Here is a 20,892-nt window from a genome sequence, read left to right as displayed (position 1 = left end):
TAAAAAAAAAGTTTTCTAATAAATCAACCTGGACAAAGTTACAGGTGAATAAATATCTGTAGAAAGCCCTGTGGATTTCTCACCTCATCACACAGAAGTGGAGGGCAGCTGGCTTTACACTGCTTAAGGCCATTTACACAGCGACAAGTTTGGCACGCTTCTTCCCACTCAGAGCCAGCCTGGAATACACACACACACACACACACACACACACACACACACACACACACACACACACACACACACACACACACACAAACATTATGCACAAAATAATACAGAAGTTATAAAATGTATTAATTTCTGGTTTAATTAAGTCATACCCATAAAACATACTGTACTGTATGTTCTGTTCTGAGATTTTATGCATTATTAATAAATGTAATTATAAGCAATGCACTGAAGAGCTATCCATCAGGTCCGATAATGAGACCCCTTGAAGGATAAATACACAAAGAAAGCAGTAATACAATTAAAGCACAAAAGGAAAGCTGTAGTGTTGTTGATGGATGGTTCTGTGCATCGCTCTGGGGTGTATGACTGTTTCGGGGGAGTGAATTGATGGCTCTAAAGCGCTAGCTGTAAGACTATGCCATGCACGTTTGCTAATTTGTGTGAGTGTACAAGCATTTATTTTGGTTTGCCTAGAGATAGTCAAACCTGGCAGCATTTTAAAAAGAGTGTGTGTTTGTGTATACACCTCTCGCAGTATGCCGTCCTCCCCCTCGCACTGACAGAGAGCTGGAATCACACACCGGCCCTCGGCGTCACGATAGCGCTCGTCCTCACACACGCAGCCCTCGGAGAGCGTGCTCACTTCAGTGCAATTTAGCGGTTCAGCGCTGTACATGTCCACACACCCTTTGTCACACACACGCTCTGACTCAGACGTGCTCCTTCTCCAACGCTCTCCCTCTGGACACACTACAGCACACGCACAAAATAAAGATGCAGCATGGACAACACATACACAAAAAGCCTACATAATTGCTCTTGGTGTTGTGTTTTTGATTCTTACCACAGTCAGGTCCTGTGCACTCTCTGCTCCTGTGACTGTGGCCTTCACACTCACGTCCTCCATACTGCCTGTGCTGCACTACAGAGCGACTAGAACGCTGCATTCCAGAGCCACACGACACCGAACATGAACTCCACTCAGACCAGCTGCTCCATTCACAGTCCACTAAAACAGACACGTATACATCATCATATACCGTAAACATGCTCTTTATAGTCTATATTCTGCAATGCAATTCAGAGCCTTCACACTTTCACTTTCAGCTTTCACACACTCAAACTGAACCAGGAAATCAATGGCTGTCTGTCACTTGCTAATGTGATTGTAGAGTTTCACAATAATTATATAATGAAGACATTTCAAGGGCACTCAGAAATCATTACAGTCGGCAAGACAGTGATTTCATCTTGACAGCAATGATGTAGCATATGCTTCAGGGCTGTAAATGCAATACCGTTAGCTGTATCAGTATCTCTTTAGTGCTCCATATAACCATACCTGTATATGTATTTAAATCCAACCAGAAGAGGGTGTTTCCTAGTCTACAACTTTTTTGTTCTTAATCCATGAAATTTTATTTAAAAAGAATCCTAATCACTATGCACTTGGAAATTCTAGAAAAAAAAGAAAAACCCAGGGTAGAAATTCGAGCACTGTTAGCGTGGTAATTCCAACAGTTCCTCAACCTCATCTAAATCACTTTAGCTCAATATTCTAATACTATTAAGTATAGAATCCCCTGCAGTTATAACTTGTTTTTTTGTCATTTTCTGTAATACTTTGACACATAGTTAGTTCGATTTCCCAAAACATATACAAATGTGTAGCCAAAATTAGTGGTCAGTAGTTTGCAAAAGAGACATGATGTTTTTCATGATTTGTAATTTCATATCTATACCATGATCCTGACCAGGCAGTTAATAATGTTGAATGAATTAATTCTGCAAATGTTCACAGGAAAGTAAAAAAGTTTAGGTTGCCACCATTAGAATCAAACTATATGCCCTGTATATCTTCTTGGCAAGCTTTGAAACACTTGCTGATTTTCTTCACTAAGCAGGTTTACTGTGTAAATAGGCACCGGAACTTTCTGCCTAGCTATCATAGCAAAATGCAGTAAAGAGACAAGGTAATGACACTCACCATTACATGAGTCCTCCGTGCAGTTGAATACTCCATTTTCACACACACTTTATGCACAGAAGACAGACAGCACACAGAAAATTTGAATTAGTCACATACTTCAATCTACCAATGCACTTGTTTTGTTTGTGCGCTACAGTATAATGGCCAAATCCCTCAACAAATCCATTATATGAAAACGACCACTCTACCCAGACTGTTGAATGGGAGAGGCAATCATTTTAAGCTGCCACCATATGCCCATCTTTCTCTCAGGCCTGCCATAACCCAGCTTAATGTTTGGGTGCGAAAATCATTTGATGTAAAGCCCGTACACCGATTCATTTTCACCCCATCTCCCTCAACATCCTTTTAGTGCCCACATGACATATCGCACATATTCACAATCGATAAGCTCTCAGAAATATTCTCTATCCCAATAGGAAAAGAAATGAAAACAAGGGATGGTGACTGAGTGCAAATCATTACCAGGCATTGCAGAGATGTGGTATAATGGTTCCAGGGGGAAACTCGTCCTGTAGGAGGTCCAGTGTGACATTGGCCAATCCCAGTGGCAGAGAGAGTGAAGAACAAGGGCACTCAGAGTAAGGCATGCATGATCCATTAAGCGTAACCTGAGAGGAAATAACAACACAGCTGTTTGCACTGTTACGTGTTTCTACTAATATGATTATCTTGAGTGTAGATAGCAATCCTGTATTTATCAGTGGTTCAGGGGAAAGCTTTATATACATATATTCTTTAAAATATACTGTATCTTTTATATATAAAATACATTCTACAGTTTCTGGATTATGTCAGCATTGGAGTGTGTACATAGTAAGACATTTGCTAAGTGATGTATTACAAGCAAAGAAAATCTAAATGAGAAAAAAGGAATGGAACTGTAAGCTAGTAGAAAAATAGGAAGAGTTGAGTTTGGCACTTGGAATATGACTTCTCAGATGTTTTAGTTGTGTATATTTCTGCATTTAGCATTTCGGTGTTTGGTTGAGAGCAGTGGTATTGAGCATGTGTATAAAGCTGTCTTAAGCAATGGGGTTGAGTGTCAAGGTGACTCATTGAGGTAAATAAGTCTGGTTGAGTAGAAAGCTTTTCCAGTGCATTCAGGTTGAGTATAAATCTAGTCTGAGGCTGATTTTAGAATTCTTCTGGGGCATTTTGGTTTAAAGCTGTTTTATTGCATTTGTGATGAGTCTAGAGCTGTTGTAAGGTATTCAGATTTAGCATGGAGCTGAAGAATTTGGGTTTAGTGTTAAGCTTTCTTAAAGAAGCTGTTCCAAAGGCACTTTAGTTGAATGCAAAATCCTTTCATGGTGTTCTGGTAGAGCATAAAGCTGTGCCGTTGCATTTGGGATGAGTATACAGCTGTCCCAAGGTATTCAGCACATAATTAAGCACAGAGATGTTACAAAGCATTTGGCATTTAGATTTAGTAAGAATCTGTTTCTAGAGATTTGGGCTAACTGTAGAGCTATTTCAAGGCATATGGGAATAGTATAAAGCTATTATATTGTATCTGGGTTAAATATAAAACTGTTTGCTTGTATTTGGGAAGATAGTGCTGTTCTATTTATATTTGTCTTGAGTAAAGTGCTGTTTTGAGGCATTTCTTTTTAGTATAAGGCTTTTCTCACCATGTTAGGAGGACAGGAGCAGCCTGGGCTGCAGGGGCCCGACACACACTGGCTTTCAGGCCACAGATCCTGGCAGGAAAGCGGGCATGAACCTGCACATTGACTGAACACCTGACCCAGAGGACACTCTGATATATGGGAAGAGAGATGAGGGGAAAATGGAAAAATCATTATTAAGAAAAATCATGCTCTTTAAATTTAATCACAAAGATTACCCACTGGCTATCTTATTTAGATAAGAAAATTGGCAGCTATAATGAAAGCTAAAGATATAAGTTTAAAGCCTAATGCTGAGTCACCTTTATGAATATCGCAACAGCACCACTCTCACTAATACTCTTGAGAAAACATTCATTTTTTTTATCTTACAGCTTTAAATTTGGCTTGTCAAATCATGGTCTGTTAGAATCCAGCACTACAAATTATAAAAATGACAACAGCTGAAGACCTCATTTCTTTTAGGTATCAGAGGGACAGAGCAGTGGATAAAAGCCACATTACTGGAGCTTAGCTAGTCAGAAAGGTTAAACAAGGGTTATCAAATGCTGGCAGATAATTGTATAACAGAAACAGGCTCATATATATTACAGGACTAAGCCAAACTTCAGAGGAAGTGTTTATACTAGAAAGCCAATAAAGTAGTTAATGGGCTATTTGTTTAAAGCAGATCTCTGCTTAGATGTGCCCAGGAATCTTTTCACAATCTACCACTATTATAATTTCTATTTAATGGTCTGGTTGGATGAATTTAGTGTCTTTGATAACAGAAAATCTGGAAGCACAATTTTAATCTGAACTCCATGATTTACCTTTAAGAAGAAACTTTAAGAAGAAATCTTGTCATCTACTACAATGACACTATTCTCCGGTGATGCTACCATATATATATATATATGTGTGTGTGTGTGTGTGTGTGTATATATATATATACATAAACACAAAAAAATACACTCAGCCAGCTTTGTCTACAAATGCAAGTAGTTTGTTACTGTTGCTTTAGCTTTCAAATGATTAGTTATATTTACTTTATTAGATGTTCTATATGAAGTTTGTTTGAGTCTAACAATATTTATGTTTTCTCAGTGACTGATGAGGAAATTTGAATGTCACCGGAAATTGAATCGTCAATGTCTTGATGTGTAGTAAACCAGGGTTCTTACCAGTATCTGAAATTAAGTATGTGATATACTAATTCCTTGAGGTGCACCCTAGGTTTAATTTAAAGTAAACAATTTAACACTGCAATAGATTGGAATCCTATTCGAGGTGTATTCAAGCAACACAAACAGTGTTCATGGCATAGGCTCTGTGTGCACCTCAACCTTGACCAAGATAAAATAATTAATATATAAATAAACGAATGAATATCAACCGACCTGGTAATTTGTTCAAAGTCAAGGGGGAATGGGGCATTGATGATGTTGATGATGAACATATGTCTGTGCACATTTTTCTCACCAGGCAGACAGCTGTTGGTGTTGCAGGCAGTGTGCTGCTCAATAGGAGTCAAGCAGGCCTCTCCTCCAGGCTCAGACCTTTGTAGAATAGTCTTCCTGCGCACTGACACTCCTCCACCACAGGAGACGCTGCACTCACTCCAGGAGGACCACTCACTCAGCACGCAGTCAGCTAACAGTGCACAACACTGAATTAGAGCAGAACTTGGCAGCATACAGCACATTTGTGATACCTCAGTGAGTAAAATGCTTAGACTACTCATCAGAAGGTCATGAGTTCAGATCCTATCACTACCAAGCTGCGTCCTTGTCAAGGCCCTTTAAGCCTCAACTGCTTGTTTACCAGTTGCTTTGGTTAAGGGCATCTGATAAATGATTTACAGCTCCTTATTTCTTACATACCCATTACATACATGTGATGTAATGACACATTCATATTACATATGAGTGATGTAATGGTTTCTCTTAGTTACTCGTCCCACAGTGCAACAATGAACAACAGAAAAAATAGAGAAACAGAATATAATAAAATATAGAAAAAACAGAATATAGTAAAAACTTCATAGACATGTAACAATATAATAAACATAGTAAAACATAGTAGTTTATGGAGAATGTAATGAGCAAAAATAAACCAAACGTAAAGTGTACAGAACGATTTTTCTGTAAAGTATTGCAATGTAAATGTAACTTCAGTCTAAAATACTAAACTGTAGTGAAATTTTACATGCAATAAATCATAATCTATAAATAATGACAAGGCTCTCAGATGAAAAGATCAATGAATGAATAAATAACTGTGAATGTGAAACAAGTAAATGGCTCAACAATAAATTCAGGTACATAAATAAACATGATGGTACAGTATATGCTATTTGCCCATAAAAGAAATGAATTTAATTGCAATTCAGGGTCACATGAGTGGCACAGGGTGGAATAAGTCTGTCCAACTTGTGGTAATTTAAGTCATCGCTGTAATGTTTCTTTACTGAATATTAGAAACAACAGAGCAATGATTAAACCAGAAGAATTATGTCAATTACCATCAATATCAATTTATTTGTACTATAAGGAAGAAATATGAGTGCAAGCTTCTTTTATACATAATATCATGGTGATAGCTCTTAATTTTTTCTTGCTACCCTTAAAAAACATTACTTCTTCATTTATTAGATTAGGTTAGATTAGATATGTTGATTTTTTTTTTAGTTGGATGGGTGAGAACTCATGACATATAGTGTATGTCTCTGTTTGTGTGTATTGTGAATTAGCTACCTGGACATGAAGACAGAGTGCAGATTTCACTCTGAATGGTCTCTCCACAGCTAGGACCACCAGGTGTGTGTGTGCAGCGACGTGTTCGTGTCCTTTGTCCTGTCCCACATGACACTGAGCACTCACTCCAGGAACTCCATGCCCCATACGCTGGGCAGGGCCGGTCCGTACACACCAGTGACCCATTCATACACACACTACACACGTTAAACATAAAACATTTTAGCTTCCAATTCAAAATCCATGTCTTTTGTAGTAGCATTTAGTAGCATCGTCACAGTGGAACACAATATTACTTCATATCATGATTTAAACTTTAACGTAAACCTGTATGTTTTTATGTCTGTGCACGCTCTCACCAGTTGTTGCATTCCACCGTGACATTCTGTCCAGGTGTAACCTCCAGTGTGCCGTTCTTTGTAGGAACGCCACAGCGACATTCTGACACTCTCACACACTCACGGTCCTGCAGCAACCAACCGTCAGGACACCTACAACCTGCACACACGAGTAAATAAATATAGAATATAATCTATAGCTTCATTCACAAAAAAATGTTTACTGTGTATTGTTACCTCCAGTTTCTATAATTAGTACTTCTGGAGAATGAACCTCCAGAATGAGCCACTATTTTATTGTCAATTTCATGTTTACTTTTTAACATGTGCTGAAATTCTGAAAACCTGCAAGAATCACTTAAACACACACACAAATAGCTCATGTCTTTAAAAGCTTCCATAGTGGGGTGTGTTTTGGAAAGATTGACAGTGTGTAGTAACTTGTCATTGAAACCAGTAACATTTTAAAAATCAGTAACATTTTGATGTGATTTGTGATTTGTTAGTGTTACTTTAAGGACATGTGGTGTCTCTACCTGGGTGACAGACTCCCTGCAGACATTGCACATGCTCCCACAGGTCAGCACAGCTACGAGGACACTGATTGGCACAGGATGCCTCGTAGACCCGGTCCCTGTCTTCACAGCGCTCGCCTGTGTGCAGACACAGTGTCTCAGTAAAATAATGCATATTTTAGTTTAACAAAACAATAACCTTTGTGTTTGACATCTGTTATCATACTATATACAGGATGCATGTCCTTGTACAGTATGTGTATTTAAGTACATACTTGGACAGAGGCCGGTGTTGCAGCTCTGTGATTGGCTCTGCCGTTGTGTACATTGTGGTCCAAGGGTTGTTGCCAGGGCTATTCGCTCACGCTGGCGGAATCCTCCACTACATGGCTCCTGACACACACTCCACTGCCCCCACACACTCCACTGACATGGGTCTACAGATGACAACACATCAATGTCACACACTTGAGCACGGACGATCTAAAGTTTTTTTTTTATAATGCCCTTCATAGCGTAAAGCATATTTTCCATACAACCCCTGACACAGAATTTTTGGCATTTTTCCCCAGTCATGTCCATCAATGTAACTAAACCGTTGATGTGTAAAATCTTGGCAAAATGACTTCAGCATTTCATTTTATTCTTCCTTGGTAAGGATTTTGTTCTTGGGGGACACAGATCTAAGGAATAAATATTTTAGTATTTTATTTTCATCTGCAAAATAATTTTGACACATTTCCTTGCACTTACAAAAGAACATTAAGCCTTAACTAGATTTGTAAAGTTCGTCGCGACAAACTTTGATGTTGGCTTTGACAAGGCAAGTATTCGCAAAGGCCGGTGCTTTTTGGAGGTGAGTGGACATAAGGGTCAGTCTTACTTTTGGAGGCAAGTGGACAGAAAGATAGGGTGCCAAAACATTTGGAGGCAAGTGGAGACAAGCATGTGATGTCATCCGAATTCTCCTGAAGAAGTTCCCCTCCTTAGGCTGAGTGTTTTGATATGTCACATGCCCATATTGTGCAAAATTTTTTATTTTCACGTGACGTCATCAGAATACATGTGAGGAAGTTCCCCTCAGTGGCCGCCCCCAAAATATGCAAAATCAAAAAACTTTTTACAACATGGACATGTGACATATCAAAACACTCAGAACACTGAGGGGAACTTCCTCACGTGTATTCTGATGATGCTGTTGATGATGTATGCTGTGGCACAACCGGAAGGCCAGTCGGTACACCAATTTAAAAGTTTGTTTAGAGTATCACCCTAAAGGAGCTGGCCAAGTTTGGTGTAGATAGTTCAAAAGCGTGCCGAGTTATAAACCTCCAAAGTTTATAATGGGAGTCTATGGGAAAAAAGGCCATTTTGAGACCCGGTACCGGAAGTACCGGTACTCAGATCGCTTAGAAAAGTAATAGCAACAAACATCAGACCACGATCTACAACATATCCGAATTTGGTGCATGTGGCTCGAAAGCCCTAGGCTGCATTAAATTTTATAAATTTTTGACTAAGCTTAAATAGGAAAACAGAATGTTGGCTTCTACAAAGCCAACATAATTAATCAAAACTCCCTTATGATGAGTGCAGGGTAGGCAAATAAATATATGTATTGGAAAAAGCTTGCTTTCAAATTGTGAAATTTTGCACTCATCTCTAAATAAACAATAATGTTCAGCTATTTTAAATTGAAAAAAGAGAAAACTGTATTTACAGATTCCACTCTTTCTGTGACACATTGTGACAGCTGGTGTCTGATTACAAACTGAACTGATTAGGCTTATGTTCAAATCTCTACAGCACAAAGCTATCCAAAAACTTGATCAAACCTGACACCCACTGTGGTTAGACGTCACACTTAGCTAAAAGGTTTCACAGGATAAACGGACTCATTAACAGCGTGATATTTGTAGCAAGACAGGATTTCCATGTCATTTTGGTGACAAATATATTAGGTATTTTTTTTTAAAGTTATAGGGATAAAAACCCAATTAGAGAGAAAAATTTAAAGTTATGACACAAAAGCTTACAGTAACCATAGTAACAATTTACCATATGGCTCCAGTGTTTAAAAGGTTTGGTAATCACTTTAACTCATATCTGTTATTCTTAAACTTTTCAAAACGGATGCTAAGTGTATGTAGTTTTGAATTAGGCCTAATTTGCCATGTATTAAAACTTTGTTGGTGGAATTTAATTACAAGTTAGTTTTGAGACAAATGTTGAAATTAGAGATGCCACTGATCTGATATTCACGACTGCTGTTGGGTATTTGCTAGTACCAGTGTTGTAATGTAACGGAGTACAAATACTTCGTTACTGTACTTAAGTAGAAATTTCACGTATCCGTACTTTACTTCGCTATTTAAATTTATGTCAACGTTCACTTTTACTCCACTACATTTCCTAGATAAAATGTATACTTTTACTCTGCTATATTTCCACTAAGCAGCTTAGTTACTCATTACTACAAAATAAAATCAGAAGAAATGTGTGCGACTGCAATAAGGGAGGTTTGGCGAATCACTGCTCCTAGATTGCATTACGCACGTCCGCATGCTCTATTTCAGCGTGATGTTGCCAAAAGGAGGCAGAAGCACAACTGAAACTGCCATGGAAGCATCTACTGGAGGACCTCCCGTTATCGTAGGACAGGGTGTCCAACCAGTCAGAGACCAAGAGCCACATTTTTTACTGTGTTATCGCAACAAGAGCCGCATCATACACATGGGCACACATGATCATCAAATTTTTTTTCCCCTGCCATTTTGAGAGTGAACTTGACACAAATTGTTTACTCAAATGATTTTGCTCCTACTGGGAAACTTTGAGGTATTTTCATCCCACTCACATGTGCGTTTGACAAAATTACCGTATTGAACTCAAGCGAAGCGAAAACGCATATTAAAAAGACACAGAGCCGCAGGTTGGCCACCCCGATGTAGACGACTACCCCGACAATAGTGGTGAACAGGGTGAAGAAGATAACGTTTTACACCCCTGGCTGTATTTGCAAGAAATGTTTCTGTACATCAGAATGAAAGATTCTTCCTACCCGATGAAGTGCCTCTTATGCCTACCGAAAATCACTGAAATTTTACTTTTTACTTTTACTTCAAATACTTAAGTACATTAAATATCAGAAAATGACTTTTACAAAAAAGTAAAAGTACACTATATATATCAGATACTTTAAAACTTTTACTTGAGTTATATTCTAAAAGGTTACTTTCACTTCAAGTCTTTTTCTAGCACGATACTAGTACTTTTACTTTATAAAGTATTGCTTTCTAATACTTTATACAACACTGGCTAGTACTGAATAGCAACAAGCAGTAGATAAAATATCATAAAGAAATACTGTAACAAGTTGAAAAGTTTTGCCAAATAAGTGAAAGAGTTTAAGCATATTAAATAGGTATGACTTATGTTTTTAGGTATATCTAAAGGATAGATAGATAGACAGACAGACAGACACATATCTGGATATTGGTATCAGCTGGTACTCAAGGTATTTCAGTATCAGTGTGTCAGGACTCAGCCCGGACTTTTTGGCCATGTGCATTTGTTGTCGTTCCTCGTCACGTGTCTGCCCCGCCTTCGTCTGCTCCTCCCTGTCTTCGCACCTGTTCCTAATTGTGTCATCATTGTCTTTTATATTTAAGTGAGCCGCGTTGCCAATGGCAAAATCATTAGTAAATCATTAGTTACGTTTACCCCTCGTCATGTCTAGTCATTGTTAAGTGTCGTCATCTGTTTTGTTTTAGTTATCGTCTTTTACTGTCTTTGTCTTCCTCATTTATTAAAGCCCTTTCGTTTGAAGCTATCCTGCGTACGGGTCTGTCTCCCTCCATTCCTGGTTGTGACACAGTGTTACATTTGGAAATGAAAATGTGATATCTCACATTTTGTGTAAGATTTATCTGAGATCTGTGTGTGATCACCTTTGCAGATATCAGGCTGGGGGCAGATTCTCTCCTCCTGCAGGGGTTTGGAGCACTCACCCCCTCTTTCACTGACAGGTAATCCAGAGTCAACATCTAGACATGTTCGAAAACGCTTCTGCACTGACACCAGAGCTGTTTCAGGCATTCCAAGACCTTTACTGATAACTCCATCATCAGCCATGGCAGAGTCAGAGTGAAGAAGTGAGGAGGCAGGAACACATGGAGAGCAGGGGGTCCACTCTGACCACTCACTGAGTGACACTAACAGAATAATAAAGAATGCGGGTAACAAATAATACGCTTGTAAGATTCAAGGAAACTCTAAGCCATATTTATTTTTATATAGATTTCATTTTACATACCTTCACATTCTTGGGAATCACACTGCAAAGATCCATTATGGCATAAACTAAAATACAATACATATGTACAAAAAAAAAAGTCATTTTCCTTACTTTCTCTTAAGCTTTTAAATTGAAACAAGATAAGTAAAAGCTGAGTGTGAATGTTTTACCATGTGCTGCAGCCAATATTGAGGACCCCACCCTGTGGGACAGTGACAGGGACATGTGGACCTGTGTCCTGCTGGACGAGGTGAACACAGCCACACTGTTCAGGAGGCACGCATGTACCATTCTGGTGCAGCAAACCCTGCAAGCATCCAGAGGAACATGGAGTTCTGAAGAAGGTTTATCATAATTTAATAAGCTAATGTCAGCAACTAAAAGAGTAAATGTCAGGCTGTAGTCTGGAATATTTATTAAAAATACTCATACAGTATATGTGTCATGGAAAAAATAACTCTGTAGGGCTGACAGGATGACACAAGCCTCAAAATCTTGGAAATATCAGTCAGTTAATAGAAATATACCACATTGTATGAATGATACAGAAACCTGAAGACTTAAAATAAAGGGCTAAAGGAAGGTGTTAATCTGTGTGAAAAAACAAACAAAATTTAATTATAAAAGTATATAATGATAATGCATATTCCAGGACTTATATTAAACAACCTTTACACTTGTAATCATTTATACTTTACAGATGTGGTCAAGACCACCATTGTCCAAGTTAAATTCCATGACCAGACAAAGTCACATCTATGTGTAAAGAGTCAAGGCTAAGACAAGAATGAATCCAAATGAAAGCAAGGCCAAGAGTTATAATAGTGCATTGCATTGTGTTAATGATTAGGCTGTTTTCTAAAAGAATCTGAGACAAATCAAGGTCAAAGCAGACAACATCTGGACAAGATTTTTTGCAATGGAGACTGGAATTACAATCAAAGCTGTAAATGAATGAATGAATGAATTTTGCAACTAATTCATAGTCAAAAACCAGCTCAGTTTATGAACAGGTTTAATAAATGATACCAGATTAGATCTTAACTTACAAACATCTGTATCTGCTTCGTCATTTAATGCATTCAACAAAAACTGCATTCCACACAAAGGCCTACTGACCGCTCCAACAACTGGGATTATAAGTGATTTCCTGTAAGTGAGATTTTTTCTCCTCTTAGGCCAGGAGAGCAAATAAAAAAAAATGATGCACACATGCTACAGATACAAGAGATATGGCTATGGCTATTTAATGATTCTTGGCAAAGCTCTACTTAATTATAAGTGTGTAAAAGGTTATGCTGACCTGAGGGCAGTAGCAGCCGTCTGTACACCCCGAATGCCCCGTGCATGAATCCACCTGCCCTTGCAATACACACTGCTTCTCACATGGAGAACTACAGTCTGGCTGGAACGGTTCCATACATTCTAAGACACACATACACATAGGAGAAGGACAAACACATTTGATAGCAAAGGTTACACACATATATCTATCTCTCCATATGGACAATAAGGTGAGATATAAAGTCGAAAAAACTGGGCAAAGTTTTTGCAAATTTTTCAGTGTCCTTAACTTTTCTCTCACACACACACACACACACACACACACACACACACACACACACACACACACAAACACAAACACACAAACACACACACCCTGGCAAAATTTTCAGTAACCTTAACTTTTCTCACACACACACACACACACACACACCCTGGCAGTCCTGTGGTTTGCAGGCTCGGTTCTGCTTCTCAATCTCTGTGCAATGCTGCCCCGCGGTGGCCAAAGACAGTGGGACACGATAGCGTTGTTGCCACTGAGACACACAGGAACACTCTGTCCACTCACTCCACTCAGACATGGGACAGTCTGTGAGAGGGTGAAAAAGAAAAAGTGGAAAAGAAAGATCATATTCATTTGTTCAGTGTTATTTAGCGAAACAAGCATTCAATTTTTATTCTTACACTTTTGATGTGTTCAAAGCTACAGCTGTATAAATAATATGCTATGCCCTTTTCCTTCTATAAATGATGAGTTTTAGATTGATGGTATGCTTCTGTCTGTCAAATGCTGTATATGGAAATGTAGCATTTATACAGAAAAGGTGCTATCTTTAATCATACATACAACCTTAACCAAGTCAACATAGACGAGCTTAAAAATTCACTAACCTGAAACTATTATTGTAACTGATTGATAAGATCAATAAGATATTCATTTCTATGTACTGAACAGAACAGTAAGGTTAAGTGGAAATATGAATTAATTCTCTTTACCAGTTTGAGCTAATAAAAAAAAAAATTTTTTATTGGGCCTGATGTATATGTTGAGGGGGTGATCAATCTTAGATGCATGGATAGATGGATAGATGGATGGATGGATGGATAGACAGTCTACCTGAAAGTGCTTAACAGTATAGTAACTTTTCTACTGTTTGTGAACAATATAATGCGACAGAATTGTACTTATGGTTTAATTCAACTTAATTCTATATTATTTCTGTATATCTGTAGCAAATGATGTTGCCAATAAGCAGCTTTACAAAAATCTGGATGTATATTTCGGTCCTTAATAAAGCAAATGGGGTAACAGTATCCTAAGATTAGGGTTAAAACATCCTGAGCTGACATGAGGAAAAAATTTTGAGAGGACCCAGACTCATTCTCTTCTGGGTGACACCAGGGGGCAGATTAGAAATATTGACCTTATACAGCTGTAGTATACAGTGTGCCGTATACAAGTGTAAAGTCAAACAGATCTACATTTGGTGAAAGGCTGTTAAGTTTGAGTAAAAGTATACAGAAGTAAAAGGATAGAGTGTTTTTGGGAAGTGCAAATCTTTATGATATCTGTGTGAGGTCATCCCACTGTATTGTTTTCTTCTGGTTGCGCGTTTAACACCATATCTGGGGTTATCTACTGTATGGTGCCAACTCACCAGGGCATGGCCTCTTGTAGCACAGGCGATTCTCCTCTCTGTGTTTGTCTGTATCTATGGAAATGGGACAGACGTGATCACCTGCTTCTTCACACAAACAGTGCCTACGTCTGGACACCACTCCCGCACCACAGCTCCGTGAGCACGAGGACCAGCTGGACCATGGACACAGGTCATCTGAGACAAAAGCACACAATCGGGATATCTCTTAGAATCAGAAGCAACTTTGTTAGCATGGAATATGTCAAAAATAGATTTAACAGATAATATAGCAGACAAGAGAGATGAAAGCCTCAAACTGAAAGCCTCACACTGAAAGCCTCAAACTGAAATGTCCTGACTCATTTTCTATCATATTTGTGACGATAAAATGAATCACTTGTTTATTCTGATTAAAATGTCCGTCCTTCATTTCGTCAGTGAAATGGAACTAGAATATGCCTTAACAGATATTAGAAATGTACTGTAGCTCAATACAGCCCATGTAAATAAGACTTTGTTACCGAGGCAGGGTGCAGTGTGACAGTGCTGCATCTCTCTCTCTTCCCCGGGACATTGTGTGCCATTGTTTCGTGGTGGGGGGTTGACACAGGCCCGAGTCCGGATCTGATTTCCTCTACCACATGTCACAGAACAGTCAGACCAGACAGACCATGGAGTCCAGCCTCCATCCACTGAGAAGTTCAAAAGCTTCCTTAGTGTTCTTATTAACAAAATAAAGTGGGGAGAAACTAGCACTTATATGATCACTCTATCAGGATCAATTTGTATTTTAATAATATGATAATGTTAAGTATTTTTTATGTTGTACCTACCGCGACAATAAATATCCTGGCAATATTCTCCTTCAGGAATACATGTGCTGAATACAAAAACATAAACGCTTTAAAGACTAGTATAATATAGCACATACCACAGTATGCTTATGAGCGCAATCTTTATATGTGCATGTACTATATACAGTATTTATTTTAATGTTGCCTTTATGTAGGTCATATACAGCATCAAATTCAAATTACAGTATTACAGTTAAACGTATAAATCAAAGACACATTTATGACTCACCATTGTTTACATTCCCCTTCTAACCATGTGTCACCTACAGACAGTGACTGGTCTCCATGGAGACACAGCGGCGGGCAGGGACCAGGGTCACATGGCTTGTGTTGAACTTCCTCGAACTGACAGTCGGCATCAGGAGTCTCGGGAATCATTGACCTGTATTGACAGCACATTTCTCAGCATTCTTTCATCCATTATTATGATCTATCCCAATCCCTGCCTGTCCATCCCTACCACTATATCGATGCAATTGACAGCTTTTCTTTAAAAAGGTTTAAAAAGGTTTCTTTTTTTCAGTCACAACATCATCAAACTCTTCCTCTGTAACTCCTCACCTGAAGCGTGTTCTCTGTCCTGCACCACAGGTAACGCTGCAGGAAGCCCAGCTGGACCACAAGCTCCAGAAACAGCTACTCTTTCCTGGACAGGTAAGGTTGGTGCAGGTGAGACCTCCATCTGCGCAGCTGCAGTTGTTGCAGTTGACTTGGTGCTGGCTGCCTGCAGCCCAGCTTTGCCCGAGTGCATCAGTGCAGTCACACTGCCACAGCTTCACACAAACCCCATCCTGCTGCAGTTCACCTACATACAGGGATGTATTCCAATGATGAAGGAAATACCTGCTCATACAAAAAGATTAATGATCATCCTTTCAAACACCCGCTTTAAACCAGTGTTGTAATGTAACGGAGTACAAATACTTCGTTACTGTACTTAAGTAGAAATTTCACGTATCTATACTTTACTTCGCTATTTAAATTTATGTCAACTTTCACTTTTGCTCCACTATTTCCTAGATAAAATGTATACTTTTACTCCGCTATATTTCCACTAAGCATTTTCGTTACTCGTTACTACAAAATAAAATAAATTTTTTTATTTATAATAATAAAATTGCAACTGCAATAAGGGAGGTTCGGCGAATCACAGCTCCTAGATTGCATTACGCAGCTCCGCACGCTCTATTTCAGCGTAATGTTGCCAAAAGGAGGCGGAAGCACAACTGAACCTGAGCCACAACAGAGCCACATTTTTTACTGTGTTACCACAAAGAGCCGCATTATACACATGGGCACACATGAACATCACCTTTTTCCCTGCCATTTTAAGAGCGAACTTGACACAAATTGTTTACTCAAATGATCTTGCTCCTACTGGGAAACTTTGAGGTATTTTCATCCCACTCACATGCGCGTTAGACGAAAATACCGTATTTAACTCAAGCGAAGCGAACACGCACAATAAAAAGACACACAAACTTCGATGTGAACGTAAGAACCGCATGAAACCGGGCAAAGAGCCACATGCGGCTCGGGCCACCTCTGTCGTAGACGACCACCCCGACGATAGTGGTGAACAGGGTGAAGAAGATAAGGTTTTACACCCGTGGCCATATTTGCAAGAAATGTTTCTGTACATTGGAATGAAAGATTCTTCCTACCTGTCAGGACTCTGCCTGGACTTTGGCCATGTGCCTTTTGTTTATGTTTCATGTTCACGTGTCTGCCCCGCCCTTGTCTTTTCTGCCCCGCCTCTGCACACCTGTCCCTTGTGTATAATGATTATTTGTATTATTTAATTGAGCCGCGTTGCTTCGTGCAGCGTGGAATCCTATTGTCTCCTGTCGTCGTCATGTCTGTGTCCTGTTTCGTGTTTCTTTAATTTATTAAATCCCTGTTTTTGTTAAGCTGTCCTGCATTTGGGTCCGTTTTTATCCCGCGTTCACTGACACTACCCGATGAAGTGCCTCTTATGCCTACCGAAAATCACTGAAATTTTACTTTTTACTTTTACTTCAAATACTTAAGTACATTAAATATCAGAAAATTACTTTTGATACTTAAGTACAGTATATATCAGATACTTTAAGACTTTTACTTGAGTAATATTCTAAAAGGTAACTTTCACTTCTATCAAAGTCTTTTTCTAGTACAATACTTGTACTTTTACTCAAGTATTGCTTTCTTGTACTTTATACAACACTGCTTTAAACTGGGATAACTCCAAACCATGCATATTCCTGTATAAATATTGCTAAAAAGGTTTTTGTAATGTTATTCCACAGCACTGGTGAATTGTTGAATGTAATTGGTCAGAAGGTGTTGATTACTTGTCTGCATCAAAAGTATAATACAGTATATTGTTAACTAATTAACTAATTCCTAATTATTTAGCTACTAAATACTAGTTGCCGTTTCCAGTGTTCGAGCCTTAAAACATTCAAAGTAAAAGCTGTAAGTCTATAACAGAGAGGACATCTACTGATTAAATAATTCTGGTAAAGATTAGACACCACTGTTATAGCAATTTACTGCCGAGATAAATGTATAAATATTGGAAGACTAAAATAACATTGTTTATTGCACGTGCATATTAAATTAGCATCAATTCAGTTTCCCTCTTTGAAGTGAACTTTAGTACCCTTTAACTTGTAATATGACTGAAAACAAATAATAATATCTTCAATTATAAAAAGCTGAATATCTTCTGTTAGTCTCAATCTACATGTCATGTGACTCAGGTTTGACAAAGGTTATATACAATTTTAATAATGAGTATAAAGAACAGATATGGTACTGTATGTATAATATAACAGCAGAGAGAAATAATTAAAGTGAACCTGATGTCACGCAAATGGAAATAATTAAATAATGAAACATTGGGATTATATTGGCTTATAATGAGTTAAATGATCTGAATTCCTTAAATAAAATGACATTATATAATTATTACATACTTATACGTATATAATAAATAACCTGGACAAGCTGCCAGGCTTGAACTCAGTAATGCATGATAATTACTGTGTAGCACTCTAATACTGATATTTATTTAAGTATGCTAATATCAAGTGTCAGAATGTCTTATCCACTCCCACTTACCCTGAGGGCAGCGGCAGCCTGGCTGGCACTCAGTATTGTCCTGGCACTGAATGTCTTGCTGTAGGTCAGAGCAATGCTGAGGACACTCATTAGCACAGGGCACAAACTCCTGACCCATTGGGCAGCCACGTTCATCTGGAATGTAGAAATCGTGTACACAGCACAGTAATATGTTAAATTGCTTATTAGTCATTGTAAATATGATTAAATGCAGCTTATTGAAAAATATAACCAGATTTTCTTATTATCCTCCTGTTGAAACCTTAAAGTTTCAAACCTTAAATCTTAACGAGTGCATTGGTGAGACATACCACATGGTTTGGTGTTGCAGGGTTTGACCTGGTTTTTCTCTCCAAGACATTTAAGTCCTCCATTTTTGGGCGGAGGGCTGGAGCAGGAACGAGTGCGAATAGATCGACCACCACCACACGACTTATCACAGTGTGACCACGGACTCCAGCGAGACCAACTCCCATCCACTGAGGAGAGACAAGAGAAAGAGCTGTAAGCGTTTCATTTAAATTCACTGTGCTTTGGCACAGAAATCAGAAACATCTTATATTTTGTGTAAATTTTTTTAAGTAATTTCAAAATATTTTAATTGAAATTTATTTAAATAAACAGTATATTCAGAATATATTACATTTGCTATATATTCTATAAATACATTAAAAACAATTCAATCTTAAAATATGATTTGACGCAAATTTCACTGCCTTTGTAAATTGACAATGCATAATGATAATTTGAATGATAAGTTGAATCTAAATCTGAATTATGATGAATGTTATATGAGAAGGAGAAGAAAAACAGTTACATATATTGTTACATACAGTTACTATAAATTAGATATAGATCTAGAGATGGCTAATAATAGGTTATTTTTAATCCACTAAAAAGCATTTAATGGCAAAAACAACAAATAATTTACTAAACTGTTAGTTCTATGTGATGATATAAATATCATTTTTAAATATCTTATGTCATTTTCTCCAAGGCATCTCACCACGGCAGGCACGGATGTTGCAGAAGCGGTTCTCCACATTGCCATCAATGATGCCTGAACACCAGGTTCCGTTAATCCCGGGGGCAATGAAGCTGCGGAATCGCTGTTGCTGACCAACACCACAGGAGCGTGAACATGCATTCCACTCTCCCCATTCTGTCCATGAGCAGTTTCTATGGGAACATGCTTCATCCACACACACTCCACCATCTCTCAAACAACAAAAACAAAGCCAGGTGAACTAAATAGTGTTTTCAGTACAAAGGTGGACAAGGGCTTATTTACCAGCCAGGATATCTGTTTCCTGCATCACTGAGAACTTGAATAAGGTTAAACAAATCTGTAAACATGCAATGTGAATCGACAAATTAGCATCTGGATAAAAGTCACAGAGCTTTACTACCAGACATCTGACTGACTGTGACATCAACTAATATTCCACACTTCTAAAGTTAATTAAACTTAGCTAATAGTAGATTTAGTCTGTATGTCTGCAGTCATAATTTGAGAAGCAGAGTGTGGATAGTAAATACATGTTTACCAGGACATTGCGGGAGGTTGCAGACCTTCTGTTGTCTGTTTTGTCCTGTGCATGGTGCACTGATACACTCTCTCTTACGAAACTTCAGAGCAGGGTGACCGGCTTCATTGCAGGATTTAGAACAGGAACTCCATGATGTCCACTGGGAGAACCCCAAGTCCTCATCTAAAGACAGATGAGAGAGAGAGAGAGAGAGAGAGAGAGAGAGAGAGAGAGAGAGAGAGAGAGCATGGTGACAAACTAAGAAAAGTCCTGACCATGTACACATGTACAGACTCAGTGAACACAACCTTGCCATAAAGGCAGGCAGACACAGACAGAACTAACTTCTACAAGAAGACAAACTGCACCTCCGGTGTACAGTACACAATATGGAAAGGTTGTGGAAAATAGAAGAAATAAGTGCACTTTTAATATGATCTAATTATACACAAATTAGGAAACTTTTTTCTCCACTTCACAACCCATGATTTCAAGCTGACAATGAACATGAACATACTTCCACATCTGCTAGGAGAAACCTCAGCAAGCTCAACGCTGCCAAGTCCTGTCATGACAAAAGTGTAACCAGTGGAACAGACCAATGCTCACACAAATGCTCAAAAATAGTTGGGTACAGTTTGGAAATAAAACAATTTATCAATACTTTTTTCTTTCCTTCCAAGGAAACATCAGTGTCACAATAAAACTTAGTGAGGCTTTTATCTCTTTATTTTTGAACCTTGAACATTAATTTGCTCCAGCTCATTTTAAATAATATACAGAAAAGAAAAGAAAAGAAC

General features: G+C 38.4%; 1 protein-coding gene across 1 annotated transcript in view; it reads right to left on the bottom strand.

Annotated features, from left to right (window-relative positions):
• sspo (SCO-spondin) overlaps nucleotides 1-20,892 on the bottom strand; it is an 86,913-nt gene that overhangs the window by 6,636 nt on the left and 59,385 nt on the right. The window contains exons 81-105 of the mRNA XM_060869667.1: nucleotides 20,111-20,275; nucleotides 19,570-19,779; nucleotides 18,875-19,042; nucleotides 18,564-18,698; nucleotides 16,020-16,263; nucleotides 15,688-15,840; nucleotides 15,438-15,484; nucleotides 15,126-15,296; nucleotides 14,623-14,799; nucleotides 13,398-13,553; nucleotides 12,984-13,105; nucleotides 11,851-11,987; nucleotides 11,699-11,745; nucleotides 11,334-11,597; nucleotides 7,659-7,820; nucleotides 7,405-7,521; nucleotides 6,890-7,028; nucleotides 6,531-6,727; nucleotides 5,257-5,427; nucleotides 3,799-3,926; nucleotides 2,630-2,775; nucleotides 2,162-2,208; nucleotides 1,019-1,183; nucleotides 701-924; nucleotides 84-179 (exon numbers count right to left, since the gene is read on the bottom strand). Of these exons, the coding sequence (XP_060725650.1) occupies nucleotides 84-179; nucleotides 701-924; nucleotides 1,019-1,183; nucleotides 2,162-2,208; nucleotides 2,630-2,775; nucleotides 3,799-3,926; nucleotides 5,257-5,427; nucleotides 6,531-6,727; nucleotides 6,890-7,028; nucleotides 7,405-7,521; nucleotides 7,659-7,820; nucleotides 11,334-11,597; nucleotides 11,699-11,745; nucleotides 11,851-11,987; nucleotides 12,984-13,105; nucleotides 13,398-13,553; nucleotides 14,623-14,799; nucleotides 15,126-15,296; nucleotides 15,438-15,484; nucleotides 15,688-15,840; nucleotides 16,020-16,263; nucleotides 18,564-18,698; nucleotides 18,875-19,042; nucleotides 19,570-19,779; nucleotides 20,111-20,275 (3,788 nt within the window). The remainder of the gene's footprint in view (nucleotides 1-83; nucleotides 180-700; nucleotides 925-1,018; nucleotides 1,184-2,161; nucleotides 2,209-2,629; nucleotides 2,776-3,798; nucleotides 3,927-5,256; nucleotides 5,428-6,530; nucleotides 6,728-6,889; nucleotides 7,029-7,404; nucleotides 7,522-7,658; nucleotides 7,821-11,333; nucleotides 11,598-11,698; nucleotides 11,746-11,850; nucleotides 11,988-12,983; nucleotides 13,106-13,397; nucleotides 13,554-14,622; nucleotides 14,800-15,125; nucleotides 15,297-15,437; nucleotides 15,485-15,687; nucleotides 15,841-16,019; nucleotides 16,264-18,563; nucleotides 18,699-18,874; nucleotides 19,043-19,569; nucleotides 19,780-20,110; nucleotides 20,276-20,892) is intronic.

Source organism: Tachysurus vachellii, chromosome 5 (assembly GCF_030014155.1).
Source record: "Tachysurus vachellii isolate PV-2020 chromosome 5, HZAU_Pvac_v1, whole genome shotgun sequence".
Lineage (NCBI taxonomy): Eukaryota > Metazoa > Chordata > Actinopteri > Siluriformes > Bagridae > Tachysurus > Tachysurus vachellii.
This window is presented reverse-complemented; position numbering and strand designations above follow the sequence as displayed.